Source organism: Falco cherrug, chromosome 6, assembly GCF_023634085.1.
Source record: "Falco cherrug isolate bFalChe1 chromosome 6, bFalChe1.pri, whole genome shotgun sequence".
Classification (NCBI taxonomy): domain Eukaryota; kingdom Metazoa; phylum Chordata; class Aves; order Falconiformes; family Falconidae; genus Falco; species Falco cherrug.
In genome coordinates this window covers 46,394,984-46,408,426 of record NC_073702.1, presented here as the reverse complement: position 1 = coordinate 46,408,426, position 13,443 = coordinate 46,394,984, and the positions used below count along the sequence as shown (strand labels likewise).

Sequence of the window (13,443 nt, the reverse complement as noted above, 5' to 3'; positions counted from 1 at the left end):
CTTTAGGTCCTACGGCAATAAAGATAATAAATGCTAAAAAATATGAGGGGCCAATCATCACTTGACAGAAATGTCCCTTAGCAAGTCCTGGTCTGCTGTGAAAAGCTAGGGCTAGCTGGCTAGATCTAGCACGTTAGAGCATAGATGAATATCTGCTGTAGGCACTGCTGTACAAGCCCTGTACCACAACTGTTTTACAGCATGTAAATGAATAGCACTGGATTTAGCAGCTTTTGGTATCAGTTGTACTAGCTTCTTTTTAATTTCATTACGCCAAGACTTCATCTCTTTCCACAGATTCAGAAAGCCACTATAGTAATAGATCAGCTACAGGGTCGCTTACCAGAAAGCTCAGTGGAAAAGGCATCCAAGACAGAGCTCCTGGAACTCCTGGATTACCACAGCAGTTTCCTTCTGGAGGTGGACCACCAGCTGTCATCTTTGGGCCTGCTCAAACAGCACGCTGTCAGCATGCTTCAGGATGTGGAAATAAAGCCTCCATCTCAGGAGGAGCTACCTCTCATGCAAGAAATCAAAGCAATGCAAGATCGGTGCCACAAGTAAGGCAATATTTTGAAAGATTCATTAGAAAAATGGTACCTGACAATTCATTATTCAGAGTTCATGTATCATTTTTGTTATCGTTAACAATTACCATGCTTAAAACAATTAGTTATTTAATGTAAAGTAAGCACCAGTTAAAATTATCTTTAATTAATTTTCAAATATATTTTCACTATTATTTTTTATTCCCATCAGCAGGAGTATGCATTTTATAATATGTACTTCCTGTCTTCCGTAGTAATAGTAATTTATATAAAAGCTGTATAAACTACATGAAAGCTACAATTGATTTTAAACACTTCCATTGCATCTCACCATTAACAGTGGTCTTTTATCTTTTTGTATCCTAAGTTCAGATTAGTTTATCACTTTGTTCTGCTGTTGGAAGCACTTAGGTACCAAAAGTAGGTATCCTATGAAATTTACAGGAGAATTTAGTGCATGTCCAAATGAGACATCTTAACATTTCACCTTGTGATTATATTAATGTTTATCTAAATCTAAAAAGTTTCACTGTCATGTATAAAAGAGGAATTTTTATGGCTGAGTTTCAGGACTCATACCCACCTCATAACTGCACCAAGATGCCATTAACTGGATCTGCACAGTGGGAAGAGGGAAAGAGACAGAGAATGAAAAAAACTGTAAACCCTGCACCTAGCCTGTGCAATTCATTGTGTGCATGCATAACCGATTACAGTAGAATAGGAATCCCTGTAGAAAATGCGTAGTTGTTAGCACTTTGGTAATTCCCTTCTTCCCTTAGAATAGATTTCTAAGAAATAGGGTCTGTGATGATCTCATGCTCATGTAAATAAGGCATGATTCAACTATGAAAGGTTAATACAAACAAACATAAATATGGGAATATCAAAGTAATATTAATGTCACATACATTAGAGCTACAAGTAGTCTGGTAGATCTTTCACAGAGCTGCCATCTGAGAAAGATTCTATTTTTTATATGAGATCCAAGTTCTTGAGGGAAGTGCAGGAATTCTGTCTTAGTGGAAGTGTGGAGTTAGGTCTCTGGATAAAATGGTGTCCTGGGGTTTGATCCACACCCTATCCTAGGCATTCTGCCAATGCAAATCCTATCAATAAGGCTGGAATTTATCTCATGTTGTTTTAGATTATAGATATCTGCATCTGAATTGGTTAATTCTTATTGTCTCACTGATAATTAGTGGAGAGAAACAGACAGGTCTAAGATGCAGTTTTTCTGAACTATTTTAGAAGTCTCTTTCAGAATGATGAGGAATCATCCTAAGTAATGCCTTAGAATTGCCTGCTTCCTCCACTGACAATAATGGCACTCTGTGGTGATGAGCTCAGATGTAGGCGTCTGTGCTGTAAACACATTTGTGTTTCTTCAAAAGAATTGTGCACTCGATGTCAAAATACGTAAACTGCTAATTAAAAGGAATGAACTGAAGAACGAACAGGAGGAATTTGTGTGCTGCTTTAGTAGTCTGTGGCAGTACTGCCCCACTTGTTATTACTCTGGATGTGGGGCTATCAATGATTATTATTTTTTCACAAAGCAATATTTTAAGACATTGCTTAATTCTTCACAAATAGTTACCATTTCTTTGTTTCTGAAGTATGCAACAGAAAGTGAAAAAAGGTGTGAAGATGGTGAAACAGGAGCTGAAGGAGCGTGAGGAGGTTGAAGCAGAGATTAATGTTGTGAAGTCCTGGATCCAGGAAACAAAAGAATATTTGTTAAGCCCTGATGTAGAAGTGGATACGCAACTTCAGGAGTTGCAGGTATATCAAACTTATCAATTTTTGAATTACAATATTTATCTTCGTTGTAATCTGCTTGTGAGTGTTAATCAGTTCAAAACCACCAGAAGTTCAAATTAGACAATATCCATTAGTTTTTGAGTAAGCCACTAGAAAAATTCATAAAGCATGAAGTATCCGATGGGCTGTAATACTTTAAAGGTACTTAAGATATATAAGTAAATGTTTGCATTTGTGAAATCTTACATACTAGCATATTGTTATAGTAAGTTTTCTCCTCTAATCTGAAATATGGGGGAACTATAGCATGTGAATGGACAGAACGTGACATTTCTATCTTGACCGTTTGGGGCAGGGAGGGAAGGAACAAAATAAAACTCATTTCACTGGAGGTGCTGAAAACTTAACGTTTTCTTTATACATGTGGTCATACAGAAGAAGATAACTGGACATACAGTCATAAATAATAATCCAGAGAATCACAAGCTAAAACTCTTTTTAATGAACTAATTAAAAATTTGAAAGCAATTAGCTTTTTTATAAGCTGCATGTAATATCTGCATTTGCTAAGTTTAAGCAGACATGTTTTCCCCATTCATTTTAACAATACTGTTTTTCTGTCATTAGTCTCTCCTTGGTGAAGTAACTACTCATCGCCAGGCTGTTGAAAAAATGGCTGAACAACAACAGAATAAGTACTTGGGGCTTTACACCATTTTACCTTCTGAACTGTCTCTTCATTTAGCAGAAGTTGGGCTGGCCCTTGTAACTGTACAGGATCAGGTAAAGTATAATAGATAAATGTTTTACAGATCTATATCCCTTCTTTAGACTTTATACCTTACTGAAATACGATATCCAAGTGTGGTCAAACAGGGACAATGTAGAATAGTTTCATTACCTTCTTCCTTTGAATTAAAGTAAGTTCAATAAAAGTTAATTTCCTTTCAGGAAGAGAGATTCCTGGTTACTGAATTTAATTCTTATTGTTGACAGATTCAAACCAAAGAAAGAGAAACTCAGCAGATCAAAGCATTGAATCAAGAGTTTGGTCAGAAAATCCAGGAGATAGCAAATGAACTAAACGTCATTCTTTCCAAACTGAAAAAGAAAACAAATGACATAGCACAAGCTAAACTTGAACAAAAGGTAAGAGAAGGCTTCCCTCATAATGAGTTACACCAAATTGAGACACTCACTTCATACCAAAGTTGTATTTGTGAAGACTTGCATGACACATTTTTTTAGCGTAGTTCAACAGAAGAATGGCCAGAAATAAGGGTTGACTTAGGAGATCTTTTATGTTCTTTGCAAACTAGCCCATACAGGGGCTAGAGTGAGTAAGAACTTGGAGGAAGTAGCTGAGAGTAAAACCAAGTTGGATGGACAAAGTTATGCTGTTCCCTCTAGATAATGAAGATGACTGCAGTCTGGGAAAGCCTAAGAGGCTTCCAGACTGCTCCGTGTCCCAGCCTGTACTACAAAGATGATTCTTTACAGTATACCATTACTTGTGAAAAATAGAATTTTACTTAGCCAGTACTCCAATTCATGCCATTTCGTGCAGTAATGAGGTAAAGTACTACTGGTGCATTTAAGGGTAATGCAAAGAACTCCTGGTTCTTTTTGTAGTTTTTCTTAATTTTAGGTGTGTACCACACTCAGAGAAGCTCATCCGTACTGAGGTATAATGGCCAAGTTAGGATTATCATATGAGAGTAGGGTGTGTGTGTGGGTTTTGGGGTGTATTTTTGTTTGTTTGCTTTGGCTTTTTAACTAATCAATTTGACCACATTTGGTCTGAAAGTAAGCAAAGCATACCAAGAAGGAGATTTGGCATGCCTGGCATATCAAAAATTACCTGTTTATTTTCATGAGTTGCTCTCATTATGCTCCAAAGTACCATTTGTTTTGCAGGAGGTGTCATTGAAATATGTCCCTTTAAAATTTGGTGTATCTCCTTGATTCCAGTAATTAAGCAGAAAGCCAGTGAAATGTGCTTTGCCCTGTCACACAGACAAAAACTCTGTCACTGAAGATTTAGTACTTTTCCCTCAACTGCATTTATGTCAGCACACAGCTGGTACTTCTGAGACTGGGTTGGCTTTGTTTACAGCCGTAAATACTTCTATATTAACATTGAAACTGGTTGTGAAAAATATAATAAAAATCTGTTTTAAATCCACATGACCTGAGTCAAGTGGATCCTTCCCTCACTTTTAAACAACATATAAATTCTGCATCATTTCTGGAGTAGAGACATATATTTATGCCTGCCTGAAATATGTGTGTCTTTGTATTTAGATGAGTAGTTCAAGATTTGTCTTTATGTCTACATGTAGACAGTTATGTCACTAAGTTAATGGAATAATATTTATTTATGATAACAACTGATTGCAACTTACACTCTAAGGTGTGTCTGCCAGGACAGCCCTAACCTGAACAGCTTGTAGCTAGAGCAGTGTTCTGAATTTATTTTTGTCTAATGATTGCAATTTAAATTTCTAAAAATAATTGGAAAGGGGCTAGGGTGTTTGATGAGACTTATGTATATTACAAAAACAGTGAATTGTTAACACCTTAGGTATAGAAACCAAACACAAAAAAACACCAATACCCCCCTCCCCAAGAAACTGTAGCTCACAAGTATGTTATAAACTTTTTCGCTTTCCTTTTTAAACTTTTCAGGAATTTTGTAACTATGATAAGAAAAATTGATTTTAAAATCAGTTTCTATTGAAAAAGTGTAGCATGATCCCGACTGCTCCTGTATCAAGATCAAGCTATGAAAATTCAAGTTTCAAATGAAAATGAAAGTTTTTATAATGGATTCATGAGTAATTACGTATTTCTGAGTTTCTAAGGGTACGTTTTAAGACAGTAACAAAACAAAATCACTTTCCAATAAATAAAAATCCTTGCCATGGCAACGTGTGCTGACTATTCATTTCAAAACCAAGCACAGATGACCAACAGTTAATGTCACTCTGAAGTGACTCAGTCTTTTGCTGTGGTAGGGAAAACAGTTATCCCTTTCAACCAGGAAGCCAGAGAAGAAAGAGTAATGGCACACATTTAAGAGATGACCAAACATCCTGCTGTTCTGCCTTCCTGCTTAGTCAAGCATTGTTGCTTTCCAGCCAGATTAAAAATGGAACAAACCATGGAGACTTTGGACAGGGTATGAAAGTTGGACTAGAAATAATAACCAGAAAGCTCACACTTCCTGGATCACTGATTTTCTTGTCTATCTAGATCCTCGGTGAAGAGCTGGACAGCTGCAATATAAAGTTGTTGGAATTAGATGCATCAGTACAGGACTTCGCAGAGCAGAATGTACCGCTGGCTAAGCAGCTGGCTAACAAGATAGGGAAACTCACCGCATTGCACCAACAGACCATACGGCAGGCTGAGTACAGAGCAGCCAAGCTCAGTCAGGTATGATCTCAAATCCTTTCTGCTGTTCCCTTTGCAGAAGCAGTAGGAGCATGCAAGCTTCTCATTTATTTTCCTGTAGTTATGCAAGAAGGGGCATTCCTTGACACATCTGCCTATTATTAGTCAGGGCTTGCATCACACCTCAGAAAGGCACATCAGGAGGGTGGAGTTATTCTGTGATGCTGCATTAACACATTTTTTTCATGAATTGTCTGCTGGTTGTTGTCTTTGGTGCCCTGAAAAGATTGTAGAGTTTCTCACAAACAGCAGCATGCCAGGAAACACTATCTCGTACTTCTCAGGACCTCTGTCTTATCACTGTTACCTGTATTTGCAGCACTGAAAAAAAAAAGAAGTTGCTTTATTCTAGTCACAATCTATAGAGGGTGAATATAATGTGTAGATTCAATAGAAAAGCCCAGGTACAATGGCCTCAATTATGCATGTTTATGAAATGCTTCAGCATTCATAAAGATGCTTCCCCCGCAGTTCAAAGCCCCTGAAACTCTATCTTATGTATTTTTTACTAGTTCTTGTTATCCCCCAAAAAAACTAGCTAAAAGCGAGGAAATGGATTATCTATGCTCCTGCAATCAATACCTGGGTAAATTACGAGTTCTTTTTTTCTGCATACATAAAGAAGCTTCTGTAAGGCTTGAAAAGCGTGTTACATTATATTTTCAGTTTCCTCTGAAAAATTGTTTTTAAAAAGAAGTAGAAAATTACTATCAAAGTAAGGGTTCAGTCAAAGGTACTTGGTGAAGTGATTTAACCATTAGGATATTTTTGTTCAGCACCAAGAAATCCACTTCCTAGCAGAAAAAATTATTTGTAAGGCAAACTGTATGCAAATACAGTTCAGTCACCTAGGTTTTGACCCATCCTGCATACAGGACAAATGCATGAAAATCAGTGAAATTATTCCTTCTAAGTGAGAATAAAATTGGAACTAAAGAGTACTTTGCTAAATAGAAATTGAATGAATCAGCAAGGAGAAAATTTGTCCTGTATTTTGAAATAAGTTGCAACACTTCTTTTTTTGGAAATAAACTGAGTGGACAAAATAGGTTTTTAAAAAAGGTGATTTGGAGGATGACATGGAAGGAGAGAAAAAAATAAGGAATGACTTAAAGGAGGCTTGCAGTGAGTCAAGAAGGTATTTTGGAACTTAGTGTGAGGCTGAAATATGTGCACAAAGTGTCCCTTCTAGGGATATATTTGAGCATCAATGCACTCTCCCAGTGACCTACATTCTTATAGTGCCTTTTTTCCCCCTGAAATAGGTATGCTTGTTACTGGAAGCAGACCTATTTTAACTCCATAAATACAGAAATAATTACATTATATTCAACAATAAGAAAAGTTGTTAAAACAATCCAAAAGTTAAAAACAGTAAATGAAATGAAATTAATTTTATCATTCTCTAAGAACTGTACAGAATTACATTTTAGGCTTGAAGTGGATTTTTCTTTTATACCCAGGCTGCTTCACACTTGGAAGAATACAATGAGATGCTGGAGTTCATATTGAAATGGATTGAGAAAGCAAATATCCTAGTGCACGGTAGTATAACATGGAATTCTTCGTCTCAGCTTCGTGATCAGTTTAAAGCATATCAGGTGATTATATGAGCTATGAAATTTAAAGGGCAGTGTATATAAGAAGTTATTTTCTAAGCAGTGAAGTTTTATTTGCCACACTTTTTTTGCCTCCTTTCCTTGAGGAAGAATCTTTTAACATGCTAGATTTCTATCACTGTTCCCCCAAGTCTGCAAGATGATTAATTTGTTTTGGGAAATTATTTTGAAGACTGAAATTAGGAGATACTTTTGAATAAAATGACATGATTGAAAGTTGATCTCAATGTTTACTCAAGTACATTGACTTCATAGTAGCTTTTGGTTGAATACTGTGTCTGTACACTGATTCAACTACACTGAGTACCTCATTGCAATTAACATTCTAAAATTTTAGTTGACCAAACACAATTTTCACTTTGGGGGGTTGTTTGTTTTTTCTTTCTCCTTTATGCTAAATTGGAGAATCCTTTTTTCTCATCTGATGAGTTTCACACCAGATGTTCTCAGACTGACACCCAATGGATGGGTTTTTTCCAGTTGCTTCCTGAATGTCTCACATCAGGGTGATTTGCTGTCCGTGTGACAGTGCGATTTGTGCTGGGTGTGGAACATGCAAATGTGGATGTTCATTTCATCCATCATCAAAAAATCAGTGGAGCACTTTGATAAGGTTCAAGCTTGCCCAGTGTTAAGTGACCACATGAAACAAATCAAAGTATCATAAGATGATCGTGTCTCACTAGTGCCAAAATCGGACTGCATTAATTATGTTTTTTATATATTCATCAGTTAATTGTCAGCTACCTTCACTTACACTGCAGCAGTATAGTATGTCACACTTTATTATTCTGAATAAGAACCTTCAGACAATTTATCCTCAGGATAGCTGGCAGATTGCATTTCTTGTTTTGTTTTTTTGCTATGGCTTTTTCCCTGCATCAAAATTTTATGAGGATATGGGCTTAATCAATGTCATCCCACAGAACCCTTTGGTAGCCATTTTTTAGGAAGCATTAATGACTACATCCAATTGCTTTCTGCTGCATCCTATTAGGTACATCAGGTTTCCAGAACAAATCCAATCCATAGATTATGACCATTTTATTTTTGCAGGCAAGTGTGTATAGCAAAACACTAAAATGAATGTCTTGGTAACTACAGCTGCTGAAGCTTCATGACTTAAGCTTTTGTTTCTCAGTCTCCGTAAGCTAAAGCACTTAAGCAATATGCTTAATTCTGAGTGTATGCTGAAGCCTTACAGGAAATCTTTGGAACCTAATTATATGCTTACAGACATATAAGAATTGAGGACTTCAAAGGACAGGAATATAATTAAAATGTATTTAATCTGAAGCTTAATTCTGGCATTCAGTTTGTGCATATCTCTGTCTAGGCTATGCTTGATGAGTCTGGAGATATTCATGGTGATCTTGAGGCCATGAGTGAGAAGATTGAGTATCTGTCAAGTGTATACTGTACTGAAGAAATGTCACAGCAAGTGCTGGAACTGGGGCGGCGGACAGAGGAATTACAGCAAGTTATCAAAGTGCAGCTACCAAATCTCCAAGATGCTGCGAAGGTATATAAAAGCAGTTCTTGTAATGCTAGCTGACAGCTATGGTGGTGCATGCATCGTGTTTCTGAGACTATTAGCAGTGCAGATTATCTGTGGTCTATAAAGAGCATGATTGTGTTGTCTAAAGTTACATGTCTTGTGCCATTTGAGATACTGCCTTCTGATGCTGCTAGATGGGGGCAAGATTTCTGCAGGTTGTGTCATATCTGCCCATTCTGGATGGATGTATTGGGGATCGTGGCGTGTCTCAAATAACACCTATGTTTAGATAATTGAAAAATGTCTGTGTTGGAAAGTACATGACATTTCCTTTATTTTTCTTTTAAAAGATATTTAGAGCTTGCTATCAATTAATTCAGATCAGTACTGGACCAGACCAGGATTCCATACTGTAAGACCTGCCTCTACAAGAGAGTGCAATGAAAAGAGTGATTGTGCTTATTCATGTCCCTAATATTTCTGTGCAGATATTCCATATGTATTTATTATTAATGTAAATGTGTGTAATGCCTGTGCAGTGACTGAGGGCATGGTAAACTTTAAAAAAAAAAAAAATCATACAGTAATTCAGGAAAAAATATGAATATAGGAGTGATGTAATTAGTATATTTATAGGGGTTCTTCTGCTGTCAGCTGCTACAGTTACACACTACTAAACAGAAAACCAGCAAAATGAAACTTGAAAGAATAGGCTATCACCAACTGTTAGGATGATTGCAGCTGAGGTTAAAAATGGTCCTTCTCCATTTTTTACTCTTATTTCACAATATTTATAAGACAGCAGAAATGCTCCAGCTGCAACAGCCTTAACAGTGTAACAGAGGTTTTGAAGAAGACTTCTTTCTATTACAAAAGCACAAATCAGTAAACCACACTTGGAGCTGAAGGCTTTTATTATTATTTTTTATTATTTTTCATGGAACAAACCAGAGATTTGTGTACAAGTAAACATAGTGGAAGTTAAATTTACTAGCTTCAGTTCTCAGAGAAATATTGGAACAATTGAATAAACTATTTGTAAATTCCTATAAGAAAACATGGTGATGAACAGAAGACAACAAAAATTTATGAAGGAAGAAAATCATATCAAAAGTGTCCAATTTAATGTAAATGTAATAGATTTGTATATAAATGTACGGTATGTCATCTAACTTGATTTTAATAATTTTCACATGATATTGCTAACAAAGTTATTAAGCTTTTCTAGTTGAAAATACAATAAGTAGGTGTAAAGCTGGCTACAGAAAAATTACCAGGTGTGTAATTATCAGTGGTTCACAGACAGAAAGGAGGGATACATCAAGTAGGGTTTTGCAGGGTTCTCCCTTGGATCTGGTACTATTCAGTATTTTTATTAATGAGTTGTATGATGGTTTAGAGATCATGGCTTTTGGGATGCTTAGACAACACCAAATGTACAGGGTCTACCTGAAAAAAATTAAGCTGCTATTCAACAGACAGGTGCAAATTGTTATGTGTAGGCAGGAAGAACCAGACATGTGCTCCTCTGAATGAGGAACTACTGGCTTGGCACGCCCTGTTGAAAGGTGTTAAGTTTAACAATGTGGATCACGGAAATATGACTAAACACTGTCACATCATTGTAAAAAATCCAAACACCATACAGAAAATAAAGTATATAATTGTAAGGTATGTGAAACAGTCCTTTTGTTCTACCTGTTCGTCACCAACAAGGTTACAGCTTTGTCAGATTTTGCACTTGAAGAAAGATGTGGACCAGCTGGGGAAAGAACAGAGGGTAGTGATGGTTTTGATATGTAGAAAGTATGCCTGTAAAAGTATTATCCTAACATGATGAATTCAGAATAAAATTCATTTCTTCTTCATGTCTGTTGTTAATGGGATAGTAAGTAAAAGATTGAAATGGCAACAAAAGATGACTTCATGTCAGACCATCAGAAAAAGCTTTCTACAAAAATAGAGTACTGAAGTAGTGGAATATGTTTTCTGTAGACTTAAGGGGGACTCCACTGCTAGTGGTCTTTAAGAACAGTCTAAAGATCAGCCAGTTGTGTCCTGTCTTATTACAGGAAGATGACTGGAGGACATCTTGAGTTCCTTTCTAGGCCTCGAACTTTATGAAATTAGCTTTATAAAGTACATGCTATATTTGACATTGAGGAAGTATTTAAAATAATAATTGGTGTGAGACCTCTTTTTCTAGACTGCCATATGACTGGTATTTTTATCCAATATGGTAAACATCTAAAATTCATTGTTAAAAGTTTGAATTAGTTTTGGCATTATATGTAAGGGACATAGCTACAAAATCCAGACGGCTGTATTTATAGTGATTTTTTTTCTTTTTTTCTCTTTTTTTTTTTTTCTTATTTATCCCTGAATCAACTGTGTTGTGTGTTATAGGACATGAAGAAATTTGAAGTTGAGCTGAGAGCCCTGCAGGCTGCTCTGGAGCAGGCCCAAGCCACACTGACCTCTCCAGAGCTCGGGCATTTGAGCTTGAAAGAACAACTTTCTCACAGACAGGTAAAAGGCCAGGAGCTCAGAGTTAGCTCTTGAGTTGTGTGAGTTTACACAGAAAATAATGAATATTGGTGAGACTGATTGTGGTTTTTCTTAGGTGGGTCATTGTTTCAGAGTCTAGCCCAAAATTACTGCCGAGGGAATAAGGGATGGAACAGGAAAAATCATTCCCTCAAAGGGAGTGGTTGAAGTATAATCCATTATGAGTCTGTCCTTAGGTTGATGCAATTCAGAGAAATCTGCATCCAATCCAAGCTTAATCCTTAGTAATAGTAAAGCTCAGTTCTTGTCCAGTGTTTTTCATCAACAAGTTCTTAAAGTAGTACTTCAAAAGGAAGTCTATAGATTGTTGTCACCATTTTACAGATAGAGATGCAATGAGAGGCTGTTGCTAGCTCCCGCAATAGTCAATTGAAAAGCTAAGGAAAATTCAGTCTTCCTTAAGCCCAGTTACACTTTTGTATGTTTAGCTGAATTACCTCCATAAGGTGTTGCTGCTTTCTGTGTTGCTCTTGGCCTACTGTAGTAATTTGTCAATTTGATTTTTTTTGGTCTTGGTCTTGTGACAAGAAAAATAACCCAAATTAGAGCTTTCTGAGTTGCTTAAGAAATATTTCTTGCTGCAAGCTAATAGAGATTTAACTGTCTTAGTGTGCCAGTAAAAACTAAGTGTCAACAGGTCCACTTCAGGATTAAAATCATATGGAAAAAACATATGGATGAAAGGTAAATTTGCAGAGCTTCCCTTTTGGATTAAAATATGTGGTCTTTATTCTAAGCACTTGCAGCCAAATTTCAGAATGTGGCACTGAAGAGTGTAAGTGAAACACATCACTCACTGTAAGAGTAGAGGAACATGGAGTTTACATGGTTGTTTACGTGTGGTCATTGTTCTAGCTGTAGCAGGTCTCACAGTATGACATTCTTTTGTAGAGAAATGGGCAATAGCCCCTGCCCACTTTTTTCACCAAACCAGAGAGGGGGTCTTGGAGGGTGCCTGGCTGGCGTGCAGTCCCCAGGGTACCTCTAGGTGCCCACTGCACAATAAAGTCACCCTTTACCAGCAGTATGGGGCCTGCCAGAGGACAGGCCTCACCAGTGATGTCTGAGGAATAGGTCATTATACGAAATCTCTGGTTACATTATCCTCTATGTGTCATGAAGGCACAGAAATAAAGAGCAAACCACAGTCCTCTCACCAGCATGCACATCAGACCCACTTAGATATCTGTCAGCATATGGCATAGGGGAAGGGAGGTGACTAGTCTCTTTTTCCCTGTTTGGCACATACTTGTCTAGCTGATTTGTATCTATTGAACTTAAAATCTTTTTCTAATGTGCTAAGGTCCTTTTCCTCAACGTCACTTTTCTTTTGTTTGTTTCAATTGTTTTTCTATCTGTGAATACATTAAACTCCCCGATGAAGATGAAAAGAATGCTGACCAAATCTATTCTCCACTCATTGCATTTAGAACCTTCTCATGCATATGAACAGACAGCTTGAATGGACTTTGTGAAGGGAATAGAGACTATTAACAAAGGCATCCAGTGCGTGATTATTCAAAGGAAAAGATTTCTGTGTAGCTGTGTTTCTTTCTGTTTGATTACCTTTTGAATTTTAAGCAACATTTTCAGCCATGGTTTGTATTTCCGAAGGAAGGCTGTGAATGCAACGGGATTCATTTACTGGTTTGAGAATGTGCTTCTGTGTCTCAGCAAGGAGTTCCGCTTGGATTTTAACATTAAAATATGTGTATGCATAAATGACATCTATTCTGCTTTGATTTGTGGATTTTTGTAAAAAATTTTTTCCAAACATGTTAACAGAAATGTTTTGTACTTATACACTAAGAAATAGGTACTACTGTGCTTTTTCATGAATTATTTTTATTCCTATTCTATGGGCTTTTTGCTTAACAAATATTTAAAAGAATGCTTATTTCAGAATGAGCAACTCCAGAGAAAGCATATCCAGATCGTATTCAATTTAGAAAATAGATAGTCAAATTTGTTTGGTTTAGTGCTTGAATTG

General features: G+C 36.7%; 1 protein-coding gene across 15 annotated transcripts in view; it reads left to right on the top strand.

Annotated features, from left to right (window-relative positions):
* The window catches only part of SYNE1 (spectrin repeat containing nuclear envelope protein 1), a 316,896-nt gene that overhangs the window by 191,357 nt on the left and 112,096 nt on the right, over positions 1–13,443 (top strand). For all 15 annotated transcript variants that reach the window (XM_055714587.1, XM_055714586.1, XM_055714589.1 and 12 more), the window contains 8 exons: positions 298–560; positions 2,168–2,333; positions 2,940–3,095; positions 3,309–3,461; positions 5,568–5,750; positions 7,232–7,369; positions 8,724–8,909; positions 11,292–11,414. In XM_055714587.1, the coding sequence (XP_055570562.1) occupies positions 298–560; positions 2,168–2,333; positions 2,940–3,095; positions 3,309–3,461; positions 5,568–5,750; positions 7,232–7,369; positions 8,724–8,909; positions 11,292–11,414 (1,368 nt within the window). The remainder of the gene's footprint in view (positions 1–297; positions 561–2,167; positions 2,334–2,939; positions 3,096–3,308; positions 3,462–5,567; positions 5,751–7,231; positions 7,370–8,723; positions 8,910–11,291; positions 11,415–13,443) is intronic.